The sequence below is a fragment of the Vicugna pacos genome, chromosome 2 (genome assembly GCF_048564905.1).
Source record: "Vicugna pacos chromosome 2, VicPac4, whole genome shotgun sequence".
In the NCBI taxonomy this organism is placed as follows: Eukaryota; Metazoa; Chordata; class Mammalia; order Artiodactyla; family Camelidae; genus Vicugna; species Vicugna pacos.
Genome location: NC_132988.1, coordinates 117,084,146 through 117,099,989, shown reverse-complemented (window position 1 = coordinate 117,099,989; position 15,844 = coordinate 117,084,146). Strand labels below are relative to the sequence as shown.

The following is a 15,844-nucleotide window of genomic DNA, read 5'->3' as shown; positions in this document are numbered from 1 at the left end:
TCTAACCCGCAGGGTGGTAATGACACAGAGGGTTAGAGCAATTTTTGCTTTGAATGATAAAAAGATCAATCTAAAATTTAAACAAGGAGAATTCATTAAAAAAAAAAAAAGACTCCTTCAGTAAATCTTGGCACCTTAATTATACCTTCTCTATAGCTTAACTTCAGAAACCGGATCCCTGGCTCCAGGGCAGAACGTGACAGGCAGGGAATTCGAGTACTAAACATGCTTCTAGGTAGGATCTCTTTCATCTCGCCAAATGAACTGTCCCAGAAACCATGGTTTTCATACAGGAAAGAAAATCCATCACATACGTTATCTATTAGCTGCTCAGAATATTCCCGCTCTTTCTTTTCCACGTCTGCCAGGGTGATGTATTCTGAGTCACCAGCCCCCAGCATCTCCGTGTTTGAGAGTCTGACTTGAAGTCTCTTTTCCAATTCTTCCAAGTCCTGGAGAGAAAAAGAAAAAAGCAAATAAAAAAAACCTAATTGTATCTTAAATTTTAGAAAAGAGATGTTTTTATTTTCCCCACTTTATCGTAAAATATTTCTTAACTGTAAGGAAATGCTTTGGGTGTTATCCTACTGAAGGTTTGATGATGAAAATCGATTTTTTTCTCATTAAACACAGAGCCTCAGAAATAATGGATTACATATTTCCTTATATATTCTTCTCCCCTACTCCCCCCAAATAGGCCATACTTTAAAAACAATGAAATAGTATCTTCCAATCTTTATGAAGTTTGGGAAAATGTCATGACACCTGGGGTGTTGGGATGGAATGTTTCTTCCCCACTCCTCTGGTTTCTGTGGGGAAGGATTACCTGGTATACCCCAGGGAGGAAGTGATATGTATTTGATTGGCGGTTCAAAAGCAGGAAGTGAGCACAGCCCCTAGCTTGCCCAGCTTCCTCCTCCCTGGGATGGACCATTCAGGGGAAGCCATTGCTCTGCTGTGGCCTCAGCCCAAAGGGAGCTGGACAACAAAGGTCCTGCTTCTGTGTGGGGAGGCCTGAGGTGGCTCAGCTTTGCCAGTAAGTGATTTGGCTAATCCTAGGACTCAGTATTAGGAAGCCATGACTGCTATGCATCTAAGCCACCTCCTCTAGGCTGGCCCCTCCCAGTAATAAAGCTGACATTTCTCTGTCTCCCCAACCCTTTCTCTTCATTAATTCAGAACGTGGAAGGAAGAGGGGCACCCTATGTAGGGAGTCCCACAAACCCCAACATGGAGTGTGGGTGGCAGTTCTGTTTTCTCTAGAACTGTGTGCACTGACATGTAATCATCACTGGTGTGGGTCCAGGTTCATTAGGAAAAATAACATCGATAAGAAGTGCTATTGATTATCCAAGCCAGGGCCATCTGTGACTTCTAGTTCTCACAGCATCTCTACAAAAGAGAAATGTTTCTTTTCCAGACGAGGAACCTCATTACAGGAAGCTGAGACATTTTGTCCAGAGTCTCCTAGAAGGAAGCGGTGTGCTAGGAGGGGCTTGTCCCTGAGGCCACTGCTCCAGAGCCCCGCTCTTCTAACTGCAGGAATCATGGTGCTTCTCTTCAAAGCAGCTACCCTTTCTGAGCACTTCTCATCCTCTTCTAGAAGTTTTGAGGCTGTTGTGAGCATTAAATGAAAGTATGCATTTAAAGTACTTGCCCAGACTAAGTCCAATGAATAGTAGCCACTACCGTTAATTAAGATGCTCTGTAAGTGGTAGCAGTGGGATTTGATTCCAGGCCTACAAACACCAAAGCGCTTATTCTTTCCATAAGACATATAGCATTGTTTCTTACTAGTATAATTATGAGTGTCACAACCATTATCATTATTTTTGTCATTGGAGAGTCATTTAAACTCGTGCCTCCATTTCCTCAGCTGTAAACAAAAATAATTATGACCACTCGCAGGGCTGTTGTGAAGATTAAATGAAATAATGTGTGTAAAGCACTGTGTGCATTGCCTGAGGATGGTGATCATGGTGGTGGTGACACCGAGAAAGATGAGAATGATGATGATGGTGAAGATGTACCACCTTCTCCTTGGGATGGAGTGATTAATCCTCTCCCATGGAATAGAGGAGTGAGGAAGCATTCCCTCCCAATCCCCCAAACCTCATAGTGATGGTGATAAGGATGATAACAGTGACTATGATGAAGATGACAGCAATGAGGAGGATGAGGATGACATGAGAATGAAGACGAAGTTAGTGGTGGCAGTAGTGAGGGTGATGAGGATGGTGGTGGAAGTGGTGATGGTGGTGGTAACGAAGATGATGATGACAATATGGAGACGAGGATGATGGTGGTGATGGTAGTAATAAGAACGATGGCAGCAATGATGGTGGCCATGATGAAAATGATAGTTGCGGTGGTGGTGACGAGGAGGAGGATGGAGATGGTGGTGGTGATGAGGCTGATGAGAATGATGTCAAAGAGAATATAATGGTGGTGATGGTAATAATAAGAATGATGATGACAATGATGACAATAATAAAGATGGTGATGGTGACAATGATAGTGGTGGTGATTGTGTTGTTAATACAATGATAATAATGGCAATGATGATGATGATGAAGATAATGACTGTGGTAGTGATGGTAATGGGGATGATCACAGCTTTCATGCAACAGTTGGGGTCTAACTGTTACTTTGCTAGGTGCCTCATATGCCTTTTTCTTATCATTTCTGTAATCCTGCAGGACAGGGATTACGATCCCACTGCACAAAGACCCCAGGATTCTAAGAGTTTGTGAAAGACAGAACCAGGGTATCAAACTCCACCACTCTGACTCATAAAATAATATAAAGTTTGCATAAAAGATTGAAAAGAGAAGTATGCAAATTAACATAAGGAGTTATAACCAATAAACAAGCTACACATTTAAAAAAACCCCAAACTTGTATAGACAGTAACATCAATAGTGGTTCTCTTAGAGGAGTGGATACGAGCCAACATTCTCTTTTTTTCTATTTCCAATGTTTTTCCACATTTTAATAATACATTGTTATTTTTGTACTTGTACATACTTTTATTCATTTATTTTTAAGCATTGCTTTTTTCAAGTTTTTTTTTTTTGGAGTGGGAAGTAATTAGGTTTGTTTGTTTGTTTATTTATTTATTTATTTATTTATTTATTTATTTATTTTTTAATGGAGGTGCTGGGGATTGAACCCAGGACCTCGTGCCTGCTAAGCACGCGCTCTACCGCTGAGCTATACCCTCCCTCCAGTACATACATTTTTATGTATCATTATTTTGTATTGAAAAGTGTATATTGTAATAAGCTTTTAATACATAAAATCCAAAATGCTTTCATATCATAATATTATGTTTTATATATTTTAATAAGCTATTTTTAAGTTACCTCAAAATATATGTTGAAGACTTACATTTTCTTGTCTTGAAAGAATTTTCTGGTATAATTCATCATCAGACTTCTTTTTAGGAAGAAGGTCAGGGAGGCACATTTTAAAAATCTGAATAAACATCTATTGCCAAAAAAGAAAACAACAAAGAGAAGGATATAAACAATGGTATCTTCCTCCCTCCCTCCCTCTTCTTCCTCCTCCCTCCTTGCCTGTCCACACACACACACTCACAAATACACACATACACACAAATACACACACACACACAAACTTTTGTCTTGGAAAAGACCTCAGATTAAAAATCATGACAATGGCCTATAATAGACTGCATTTTCTTAACCTTCCAAAGAAAAACGCTTCATTTCTTCTTTGTTCATTTATTCAGCAAAAATTCATGAGGTGCCTACTCTGAGGGAGGTCCCCCACGTTCTCCATTTTTATGTGAGTCAAGGACACGGACAAGGCAAAGGTGGGAGTGCTTCTTCATGGAAAAAAATCAGAGGGACAATTGTATGGAATCGGGATGTGTAAAGTCATCCACCCCAGGCCTCTGTCTCCATAGACAGACATGTCCTCTAAACCACTCCGCGAGCAGGGACACCCCGGCAAGTCCAAGCGTGCCAACTCCATAATTTGTTTAACCATTTACCTCCTGCAGGATGTCTGAATATCTTCAGTTTCAGGCTATTACAAACAAAGCTGCTATAAACTTTGATGTACAGGGTTTTTATTTTTTAATTCTTATTTTTTTATTGAAGTGTTGTCGACTTACAGTACATACAGGTTTTTGAGTGAACATGTTTCTCTGGGATGAATGCCCAAGAGCCCACTCACTGGATCTCCTGGCAATGGCATGTTTAGTTTTATGAGAAACTGCCAAACTGTGTTCCAAAAGGCATTTTACATTCCCACCAGCAATGTCTGAGTGACCCAGTTTCATCACATCTTCACTAGCATTTGGCGTTGTTGCCATTTTTATTTTAGTCATTCTGACAGGTGTGTGGTCCTACCTCAGTGTGGTTCTGATTTGCATTCCCCTAATGGTTTAATGGTCTTGAACATCTTTTTTGTGCTTTTGTGTGTGTTTGCTTGCTGACAATACATTTTTTTGATGAAGTATCTGTTCATGTCTTTTGCCCATTCTCCAACAGCATTGTTTACTCAATTCTATTGAGGTTTGAGAGTTTCTTATATGTTCTAGGTACTAATTCTTTCTTACACTGTGGTTTGCAAAATATTGCCGCAGTCTTTTCCTTCTGCCCCTGTGGTAAGACATTTTTAATGCAGAGGTTAGCAAACGGTTTTTGCTGAAAATGTCCACATAGTAAATATTTTTGGGTTTGCTGGCCACACTATCTCTTTTGCAACTACTGAATTCTGCTGTTACAGCAGGAAGGCAGCCATGGGCGATAAGTTAAAAAGACAGGAGTGGCTGGATTGGCCCAAGGGTCATGGTTTGTGACCCTTGTTTTAAGGTCTGATAAACACTCTTCTGTGCCAGACTATATATATTATCTCAGATGATCATCATAGCATGCGGGAGGTTGGTACAACCTCTCCCATTCTACAGCTAAGGAACTCTCAGCCAAGAAATCTGGACAAATGGCCTCATGTCACAAGGGACATCCATGAGGAACAGAACCCTTCACCAGACATCAGCATGCTTGCCAACACTAATGAGCTCTAAGAAGATAAACGTCGTTTGGCCTTCTATCCATTGACGTCTAAAGCTAGGGAAAGTGACATTATTTTCTCAAGATGTTAGTCTCAAATCCATTTTCCTTCTGACCCTAAATGGAATTGGTAATGTTTACAAGTCTTGTTACATTCCCGTCCATTTTTAAAACTTTTAAATTTGGAATAATTACGGACTTACAGGAAGGGGCAAATCGTACAGAGTTCGTCTATGTGCTTTGCCCCCAGGGCTGATACCTCACATCACTGGGGCTCAGTACCAAACCTGGAAACTGACATAGGTCCAATACAGTGCACTGCGGACCTTACTCAGTTTTCACTCATTTTATATGTCATTTGTGTTTACATGTGGGTGTGGTTCTGTGCAATTTTCCCCTGCCACAGATTCATGGAACGATGGCCACAATCAAGATAGAGAATCTTCCAGCACCACGAGAAACCCCCTAGTCCTAATGCTCCTCTTATGTTAGCCTCCCCCAGCATCCCCTCCTCTGTTCTCATCTCTGCCCTTATGCTTTAAAGGTTACAGCTGCGGCTTCTCTCCACGTCCTAGGCAAGTCCAGCACCGGTGCCATCTCCCTCAAGAGCCACCAGTGAGCTCTAAGCTTCTGGGCTGCTTGGTGGCCGCACCTGGTCTGAGTCACTTCTGAACCCTGACCTGTGATGGCGGACCCCTACCAGAGAGACGAAATGTGAAGTCTTTTGTGTCACGTGGCTCCCACCTGCTCCCCGAGTCTCTATAGACCCTGCACATGACAAAACCATGCTCTGCAGTGAATGAAAGGCCATGCTTAGAAAGCAGCTCTCCCAGGGCAGGGCTGCCATCAGCTGGACCCATTTCTACGGAGCACTGTTCTGGGCTCTGAGGATACACAGAACTTGCACTCAGACAAACCTCATTTGGGTTCTGCCATTTACCAGCTGTGTGACCTTGGGCAACTGACTCGACCTCTCTGAGTCTCAGGTTCCTCATGAGTGAAACAGCAGTGAGGGTTTCATGAGACCCGGCATTTAAAGCAGAGTATCCATGCTTAATAAACGGTGCCATGGTGATGCTGGTCACATAGCCCAACAGAGGCCAGAGCTCTGCCCACAGAGATCTTTCAAAGAGGGACAACTTAACTTCCTAGTAGTTCTATGAAGTGAGTGTTAGAAGTGTATTATTTTCACACCTTTCCTAAAGTGGCTCAGAGAGGAGAAGTAACTTATGCAAAGTCACATAGCTCATAGGTGTCAGAGGGTACTAGAACTCAGGTTTCTGACTCCTAATCTGGTGCTCCTGGAACTTTCCTAGGTTCCAGCTTAAGTGTCTCCCTCCAGGGAAGTGCTTCCACCTCCCTGAAGCCTCTCTCACTCAGGTCCTCTCTTACACACCCTCACGGTGCTCCATCGCTTGCTGTGTCGTACATTCTGCCTCTGGGCATTCTGGGCTGTCTGCTGACTGCCATCTCTCCCCTGGGCAGTGGGCTCCATAACGGCATGGTTGTTCCCGGTACTATGTCCAGCAGGGCGGGGAGGCTGCCCACGGGGAAGATGGGCAGATGAGTGACGATGAATGCTCTCTCCACGACAGCAGGCTGCTTCTCTGTGGGCACTGACTGGCTACTCCGGGGGCAAGGCCAGCCAGGACCACATCACTCGTTAGGTGGATGGGGCTCTGAGCACAGAAACAATCACCTTCCAGGGAGCAGAGCCTTTGAGAAAATGGCCAGGGCCACCTGCCCCCAAGCAGGACAGGTGTGGCGGAATGAAAGCAGGCTGCGGCTGCAGGTGGGCTGCTGCCTCACGTCCCTGGCCCTCTGCAGGGGTGGGGTCCAGGGGGCTGCAGGAACAGGCTCTATTTCTGGAATCCTAGGATGATTTATGGTTTCAGATACTGGCACCTGTTTATGAGGCCCATTCTGCTCACACAGAGCAAAATAACCTTCTGCTGCATCCTCAATTTAACATTCTTTTATTTCTCTGGTTTATAACGAAGCCTCTGTGGGATATCTGTCTGCGTCTGCTCCTACCCCGCTGTCACTCTTTTCATCTGCCCCTTCCCGTTCTCTTCCCAACTGGCCTTCTCTCTCCTCCCTTCTCCCTGTAGGTCCCCTCCCTCACTAGAGGATGTGTCTCCGGGAGAAGTACTTCCTCTTTTTTAACCCCAGTGGTCTTGATGGCTGGCTAACTCCACGGGGTCCTGTAGCAACAGTGGGACTCACCCCCCTGACTTCCTGGGTCTTGGATCCAGTGTTGATTCCCTCAGAGACCATGTGCCTCCGGCAGAGACCAAACTTGTTTCCCGCTGTCCATGGTCCTGATTCCTCCTTCATTCACTTAGAGAACCCACACCCATAAAAAGGTGCTCAACTTCCCGTCTCAGCCCCAACTTAGAGCTTTGTGACTTGGGGCCAGTCCGCCTCTCTGTGCCTCAGTTTCCCCATCTGTAAAGTGAAGATAATAAGGGAACCCACGTGGCTGGGTTGTGTGAAGTTTAAAATGCCCACCTCTGTTAACACCTTCAGTGCCCAGTACATAGCAGGCACTCAATAAAGTTCATGCTCATAGATATGATTCTCACTATTATCATTCCTCCAAAAATACCAGCAGGTGCTCAGCTTTTTGCTTAACCCCCACGGCTCTGGGTATAAATAAGCATTGATTAATACTTACGCTGCACCCTGTCTACGGGCAGGAATCCCTCTTCCATTCTGTGGTCTGATACCTAATGCCACTCTACTTTCCTCTTGTGGCGGCTCTGTTGTCACTGATACCCGTTTCCCCAGGGTCTCTGGAACCCCGTGCACTCGGAGAGCCTGACCCCCAGGTCCTGACCTCTCCACCTACCAGGTGCTTCTCCTGCCTCAGCGCCGCGTCCAGATGCAGTAGATCTTTCAAGTGAAGGTTGTAGATGCACAAGTCAAGGTCCACACTGAGAAGTTCAAAGAGAAACAGAAGAGACTTTCAGAGTGTTTGAAGTGAGGGATGAGGTTACTGAGTTATAAGTACAGCCCTGCTCAGGACAAGACTCACTCCAGATTTTAAATTCTGCAGCATGCAGAGATTGCTCACAGCCACCCAAGGCACAAAAGGAGGAATCAAAGGAGCTATTTGAAACCCATTTGTGATCAGAAGGAAGAGCTGCCTGAGACATCACAGACAGAACACAGGAAGAGATAAAAGGTGAGAGAAAGAAAAATAACAACCTCCCCCTACCTCTGGCATTTTCACATCTAATGTCACGTGTCACCCTTCCTCTCTGCCCTCATATACACATTCTCATGCCCATTTTACAGATGAGAAAACTGACTCAGGAAATCAAGGGTGAGAGAAATCAAGTAGCGGTCACACGGTCACAGAGGCAGGTAAACAGCAGGGTATAAATAAACGCCTATGACCTTTTCTCCTAGAGAGGCAAATGCACTTAAATGACTACACTCCCACTGAACTGTTACAAGTCCTCTCCATCTGAATGCTCAGAAACATCCCTTCCCAGCCAGGCGGGCGAGCCAAGAAGGCTGCAGTTCAATGAAGTCCCTCCTTCCAGGGGCCACCTGCAGGGCCAGTACCATGTGCAGGGTTCTGAGCTCACTCTTTCCCCAGCCCTGAGCTGGGCTATGCCCGGTTCATCTCACCCAGGACCCCGTGGACTCACGGAGGTTCACAGCCAAGAGGCCTGAGGACCAACACACACACCTGCTGGGTAGTTTCTTGAGCACTTACTGGATGCTGAGCCCTGCTCTGGCCTAGATAGTGTGGGGATATAGAGCGTGGGCTGCAAGATCAGGTGGCATGTCAAACCCAGCTCCATCACGCACGTGCTGTGTGACCTTGGGCAAGTCACTCAGCATCTCTGTGTCTCGTTATTTTCTTCGTAAAATGAGGGCAATATTAGCCTCTACTTTACAACCTTAACAACCTAGGGCTGTTAAGAGAAATGAATTCACTGATTGATTAAGACTTATTCATCACTGTGCCTGTCCCAGGCTCCCACTGGGCAGTAAAACAGCGGTGACCAAGACAGACCTGGTCCTCGTGTTCATGAAATAATGAATCCCTGTAAAGTGCTCAACACTGCCCTGAACACCAAAGGCACTTAACCAAAGCTAACGGCTGCTGTGTGATGTCCGGGGTACATCAGTGATAAAGGAGGCCCCATGACTTCTCTCCCCAAGGTTCAGGCCTGGCTCCCTAGCCCTGAGGCTGGCAACACTACACGATCAGCGTCAGCTCTGACACGGGGTCTCTGGGTGTCCGTGGCTGAGTCCTTAACCTCTCTGGGCCTCCATGTCCTTTGCTGACAATGACACAGCCGAGGGGTCTCCATCCCACCCCCACCTCACCTCTCGCAGGTCAGCGCCTCGGGGAAGCTGCTCGCCTGGAGGAAGGTGCGGCCGAGGAACCTGTCGTCGCTGGTGGCTGAGTGGATGCTGGACGAGGAGCTGCAGTCGTCCTTCTCAGCCTGGCTCAGGCTCCCCAGGCTGCTGGAAGGGGACGCCCGCACCGGCTGGTTCGGCAAGACTGCCTGTTTTAAGTTTTCGTGCAGAGATGGGTTGGACGAACCGTCGGCCAGAGGCTGGGGTGGCAGAAGAGAAAGCCCGTTCTCAGTCCACATGACCTGTCACGTGTGTGTTTCCACAACTCCACCAGTGACACATGATGGTGGCTCCCAGGCAGGCCAGACTGGGGAGGCCTGCGAGTGGACACCTTAGAGCTTCTGTCCCAGGGTCACGGCCACACCCACACACTTGTGCCCCAGGGACCTGTACCACAGCTCCTGGCACATCACTTGTCCCGGAGGCCAGCCCCTCGGCACCCGGCTCCTCTCCCGCAGCGACTAGCCTCTGTGTCTTCCCCAGTGGCCCCCTGCACCCACACTGCTGCGGGCTCTGACCTCCTCCACAGCAGCCGGCCTGCCCTGCCCCCTCTCTCTCTGTGGTCTCAGACCCCCAGGCCTGCTCTGCCCACTAACCTGCCCTCGAGAGGCTCGGGGCCCTTATCAAGGAACTGAAGCCCCACGCACCGCCAGGACCACATGACGTCACAGCCAGAGGGCTCAGCGAATGTCTGTCACCTCTGTGTCCAGTCTCATCCCCTGTGGCTCCCCGAGGCACATGCCCAGGTGGTACTGAGCTGGTGGTCAGCTCCAAACTCTCACCATCCTTCCATGCTTCTGGGCTTTCCCAGACTCTGGTCCCCCGCCAGAACCCCCCTCACTCCTCATCTGCGGGGCTGAAGCATCCTTCCCTCCAGACACAGACCCTTGAGTCCTCCTTCCCTGGCATCCAGGCCCAGCCCACACTGTGCTCCGCAGGTCCCCGGTCTCTTCTGTCCTGCCTGTTATCACGGGCAGTCCTGCGATCTGCCCCCGCTGTGAGGGCCTCCGGCATGAGGACAGTGCTTTCCTGACCACTGGCTAATCCCCAGTGTTCACTGCAGAGCCTGCCTGGCAGGGGTGCTGACGGTGAGTAATCCCCTGGTCTGGGAGCTCTGCCCCTTCACCCACCCACCCGACAGTGAAGGAAATGGTTCCCAGCGTGTGTTCTGGGGAGCAGTTCCATGAACCCACAACTGCTCGCTGCAAGGGTTCCACAGAAAAATTAGTTTGGGAAAGTCTCTGTAACAACATAGAATCATCTCTCTGGGGCAGGAATTCTCAGAGCCTTTGATATGGTCTGGCTGTCCTCAAAAGCAAGTAAGAATTTCAAAACCTGAACAGGCATTGAGTGCTGAGACCTCACACACTGTTCTAAGCCCCCTGTCTATCACCCCATATAACCCTCCGAACAGCTGGGTGAGGCAGGAGGGCCCTTTACCCCCATTTTATAGATGAAGAAACTGAGGCCCTGAGAAGTCAAGGAATGGTCAAGGGTTAAAGGCTGAGATGGGAGTTGGGTCTGAGTCTGTGACACAAGAGCCTGTCCTCTTCACGGCCGGGAGAGCAGGCAGCACCTTCCTCAGCTTACTTGGCCAGGAAACTTTCTTTCCTGGAGTATCTCATAGGCTGAGGGTTCCCTGAGCATCAAGGAACATGCCGCTCTCTGCAAAACTCCCGGCCGCAGGTGTGCGCTCCTGGCTTCAGGTGTAAGAACTGAGGGCTTGACTCTGCCCTGCCCCTTCCAGCTGTGTGGCCTTGGGCAGGTCATTAGCTTCTCTGGGCCTCAGTGGCCTTATGCATTAAGTGGAGATAACAATATCATTTACCACAGAGGGGTGTGGCGAGGAATATCGAAATGCCAGTGCGAGACGAGCGCTCAGCACCGCCGAGCCCCGCGAAGTGTTCAGTGTCAGCTGCTGGCATAGTCCCGGCCGGTGAATGAGGGTTAATGTTGGGAACTTGTGTCAGCATCAGTATTTGTATTAGCGTTAAAAGAGCAGGGCATAAAACATACATATATATATAAATATATGAATCTATATGTAATAATTGGGTCACTATGCTGTGCACCAGAAACATCGCATTGTAAATCAACTATACTTAAAAAAAAAAAGAGCAGGGCAGATGTTGCCCTACTGTGCTGTCAACTGGTGTCCCTGGGGATACCTGGCTATACCATGGGCATACCCTGTCCCTGACAACACTGTCATCAAATGGATTAACCTTAAATTTCTGCTTCATTACAAAGCCACAAAATGATCCTATTAAAATGACTTGCCACAAAGTCCTCAAATAGAACCCCAGATTTACACACTGAAACCCCCTTCTCCTACCCCGATCTCAAGCACATTACTGGATAACTGGATCTCAAGACAGAGCTCGAGTCTCACCCGGAACTTCTGATTGATGGGATAGACGACTTTTGCCTTCAGTGCAAATGCTGTGATATTGCTGTTGAAAGACGGGTCACATTCCTGGGAAGGAAGAAGAACAAATGGCATGGGGGAGCTTTCTGTAAAATGAAGGACAAACCACCAAGAGTTTCCAAAATGCTACATGCCACTTGCAACAGTGGCTTTGGGAAGGGACCGTAATAGGCATATTTAGATCCAAGTAAGTGCTCACTTGCCAGAAGGATGGATGGATGGAAAGTCGGGTGGATGGAAACTCGGATGGATGGATAGATGGATGTGTGGGTGGGTGAGTGGACGGATGGATGGATGGATGGATGGATGGATAGGTGGACATATGAATGGATGGGCAGGTGGATGGATGGATGGATGGAAGGACAAGTGGATGGATGGATGGACAGAAAAAAATGCATGAATGGATGGACTGACAGCATATGAATGGACAGATAGATAGACAGGCAGGTGGATGGATAGGTGGACAGACAGGTATATGAATGGATGCAGGAGGGAGGGATATACAGATGGGTGGATGGATGAATGAACAGATGTTAAATAGCACATTCTCCACTTAATTCCAAGTCTTCCACTTTGGAAGAACTAAGGATTTAAATAATATAATACCAAAAAATTTCCTAAAATTGTGAACCGCCTTCTGGTGGAATAAGAAAACACAGAATAATTTTAGCACTCCCAGGTGTACAAACACATCCATGTGGCAATATTCATGCAAGACTTTCTATTACACCCTTCAATGAAAAGAAGTGGTTGGGCAGATCGTTTCACTTTTCTGAGCCTCGGTTTCCCAGAGAGTAAGCAGGCAGTGTATCCGCCCTCAAAGATGGTGCAGATAAAGCCCCCGCAGAGGTGCCAGAGCAGAGGAGAAGCAAGAAAATGGACGGCTCTAAGTCACGGGAGGAAAGAGCCACCCCAAACCGTGCTCAGGCGCCACCTCCCCTGGCCACAGCAGGGCGGATGGTCCACATCCCCACCTCCTCTCTGCATCACTCTCCCCTTAGGGCTGCCCCTGCCCTTCACACGGTCGGTACAAACAACCAGGAAGTGGATGCAGGTGAGCAGGCAGATGGGTCAGGAGCCTGGCACCCTAGACCGCGAGGAATCACTGCTCGGCGACTCAGAACAAACTGCCAGGTGAAAACCACACCCACGTCAGGTCTGCTGCTCCAGTGGAATCCTAAAGAAACCGCTGTCACAAAGGCCCGGTTTCCGACTGCTGAGCGGACCTCGGACTCACACAGCCTGTTGGGGGAATGCGGGAGACTGTGTCACTTCCCCACGAGATGCGGTGTTCAAACAGCACCTGAGCCTGCAACAGAGCCTGCAACGTGGCCACCTCCCTCTCCTGAGGGGGTTTTGCTGAGATCCCTCTGAGCAGGGCAGGCGGAAGCTATCTGGCCAGGACCCAGTTCTGCCATTTCTATCTCTGTCTTTTGACTCAGAATGGGGGAAGACCACCAACTTACGCTACCTCCTTAAACTTCCAAGGACCTTGCCATTCCCAGCTGGGGAAGATGACACAGAGAGGTTCGGCCATGTGCCCAAGGTCACAGATACTAAATGCCAGAATTGAACTCAGATTCCCCGGCTCCGGAGTTCCTCCTGTTCAGCTGACACCATTCTGTCTCCTTCAACACGACACAAATAAGAACAAGACTAAGAGCCACGCGATTAAAAGGGGAGCGGGAGTCAGTGGAGAAGGCCCGGGCTCGGCTCCACCATGCCCCAGGGACACAAGTCAGACCCCGAGACGCTCTGTCACTCCCACTCCCCACCTGCCACATCCCATCAACCATAAATCCCACCAACTTCACCTCCTAAATATCTCTCAAATTCACAGCCCTGGCCCAAGCCGCCATCATATTTACCCTGAAGACATGCAACAGCCTCCTAACTGGCTCCCCTTCCATGTCTCGAGGGCCTGCTATGTGTTAAGCACTTTATGCACAGTTGTTCATTAAATGATCCCACAACAGTCCGCATGGGGAAGTTCACGCTATTATGATCGTGCCCATTTTACAGAAAGACAAAGCAAGGCTCAGAGATGGACACCTTCCAATCCATTCTCCAGGTGGCAGTCAAATCACCTTTTCAACATACAATTCCCATCACGTCCTGGCTTCAAACCCCTCCTGGCAGACCACCGCCTGCGGCCGGTCCCAGTCGAGCTGGAATCTTTGCCAGAGGACAGTTACAAAAACGCAGCGTGGCTGAGATTAAAAAGGGTGACTTCAGAACTGGTGATGTCCTCTTTGGGGCCCAGTGCAACATGAAAGCGGTTGGGGAGGTCTTACTCAAAAGTGAATCAGAACTTCAAGACATCAAGGTCAAGAAACTAGGGGGAAAGGGTGACCGGGCAAGGGAGACACCCCGATGAAGCCAGCCCCGGCTGGTGTCCAGTGAAGACATACTTTTTCAAGGAAAGATGCAAAAGCAGGGAGGACATTGTGCATTTCTAAACTTCTTCCAAACAGGTGAAAAGAAAGGACAGAATGAAGGGGGTAGAAAGTGAGAGGAAGGCTTGATCTCCGCCTTCGTCTTCAAAAGTTGGAGAGTTCATCTTCAAAAGGGAAGACACCAAACCAACATCGCTCTTCAGGTGACAAATGAAATACATGAAGAAAAGGACACTGACGCAGGCCCCCTGAGCCGTAAGGAAGCAGACATTGAGGGCCGGGAGCCTGGCCTCTTTGTAGTTTTCACAGCTCTTCTAACTAAATTTGGTGTCCTCCACGTTCTGATCATCCAACCATAGTAATAACAATTATTCAGCAAATTGGCTGCAGTGCACATTTACAATGTAAAGCTTCCTCAGCTGAAGCAATGCCATCACTCAGAAAAATTAGTTAAAGTGTAATTGGAGGAAGAGAAAAGCCGTTTCACCCACGGACAAAAGGTGCTCTTTTCAGCCAATGCACACACGCACCCTTAGGGGAGCTATGCCCGCCCCCTCCAAAGCCAAGGGATGGGAGGAGGCTGTGGAGTAGCATGCCTCAGAGCCTTCTGGAATCTGCTGTTTGGTTTTGGCCGACGTGAGCTGTTTATCAACAGAGTTCATGCAAGGAGCGGCATGAACCCCAAATGCCTTGGTTTTCTGTGCATCCGAGGACATCGGGGTTATAGTACAACTCAGCCTGTCGAGATTGACCCTGCCCACATTCTTTGACAAGCTCGCACTGCAGAAGGCAGGGGCGTTTTGGCAAGCCAGTCACCGGAACGGGCAGATCTGTAACTTAACTCTTGGCAATTATTAGCTTGATAATGGGCATGGGTGAGGCACAGCTAAATAGTTAACAGGTAAAGCATGCAGAAGAAATGGGTTAGCCTTCCGGGGAGGCAGAGAGACTTGTCTCTCCCACAAACAAGGGCCCTGAGCACTCACCCTGTGGTACAAACGTTCACAGAGTTGATTCATGGGTGACCCCAGGGAGTGGCAATCATTACTGTCATCATCAAGCTGAGAACCCTGAGGCTCAGAGAGGCTGTGTTTCTTGCCCACCATCACACAGCAAACAGACAGAGCTGGGCCTGGGTTCCAGGATTCTGGATCCCAAAACAGTGTTGTTTCCGTCCTCTCTGAGGCTACCAGCTGTCTGAGCAGGGCTTTTAAGAATAGCTTTATTGAGATGGAATTCACGGAGTGTGCAATTGAACCATGTAAATTGTACCATTTAATAATTTTCAGTATATTCACAGATACGTTCAACCATCACTACAGTCAACTTTAGAATATTTTTATCATCTCAATAAGAAACCCCAAAGCCTTTAGCTATCACCCCTAGTCCCCCCATTTCCCTGTCCCCAGCCTGAGCAACCACCAATCCACTTCCTGTCTCTGAAAGTGTACCTGTTCTGGACATTTCTGATGAATAGATCCTGTCACATGTGGTCTTTTGAGATGGCTTCTTCCAGTGAGTGTGCTATTTTCAAGGTTCACTCATGCTGTTTTTGTGGCTGAATAGTACTCCACGGTATGGACAGACCACATTCTGTT

The 15,844-nt window shown here is 47.9% G+C and overlaps 1 protein-coding gene across 3 annotated transcripts in view; it reads right to left on the bottom strand.

Annotated features, from left to right (window-relative positions):
- EVC (EvC ciliary complex subunit 1) overlaps positions 1 to 15,844 on the bottom strand; it is a 66,712-nt gene that overhangs the window by 42,389 nt on the left and 8,479 nt on the right. For all 3 annotated transcript variants that reach the window (XM_072946447.1, XM_072946454.1, XM_072946460.1), the window contains 5 exons: positions 11,815 to 11,898; positions 9,390 to 9,622; positions 7,894 to 7,978; positions 3,391 to 3,489; positions 315 to 452 (listed from right to left, as the gene is read on the bottom strand). In XM_072946447.1, the coding sequence (XP_072802548.1) occupies positions 315 to 452; positions 3,391 to 3,489; positions 7,894 to 7,978; positions 9,390 to 9,622; positions 11,815 to 11,898 (639 nt within the window). The remainder of the gene's footprint in view (positions 1 to 314; positions 453 to 3,390; positions 3,490 to 7,893; positions 7,979 to 9,389; positions 9,623 to 11,814; positions 11,899 to 15,844) is intronic.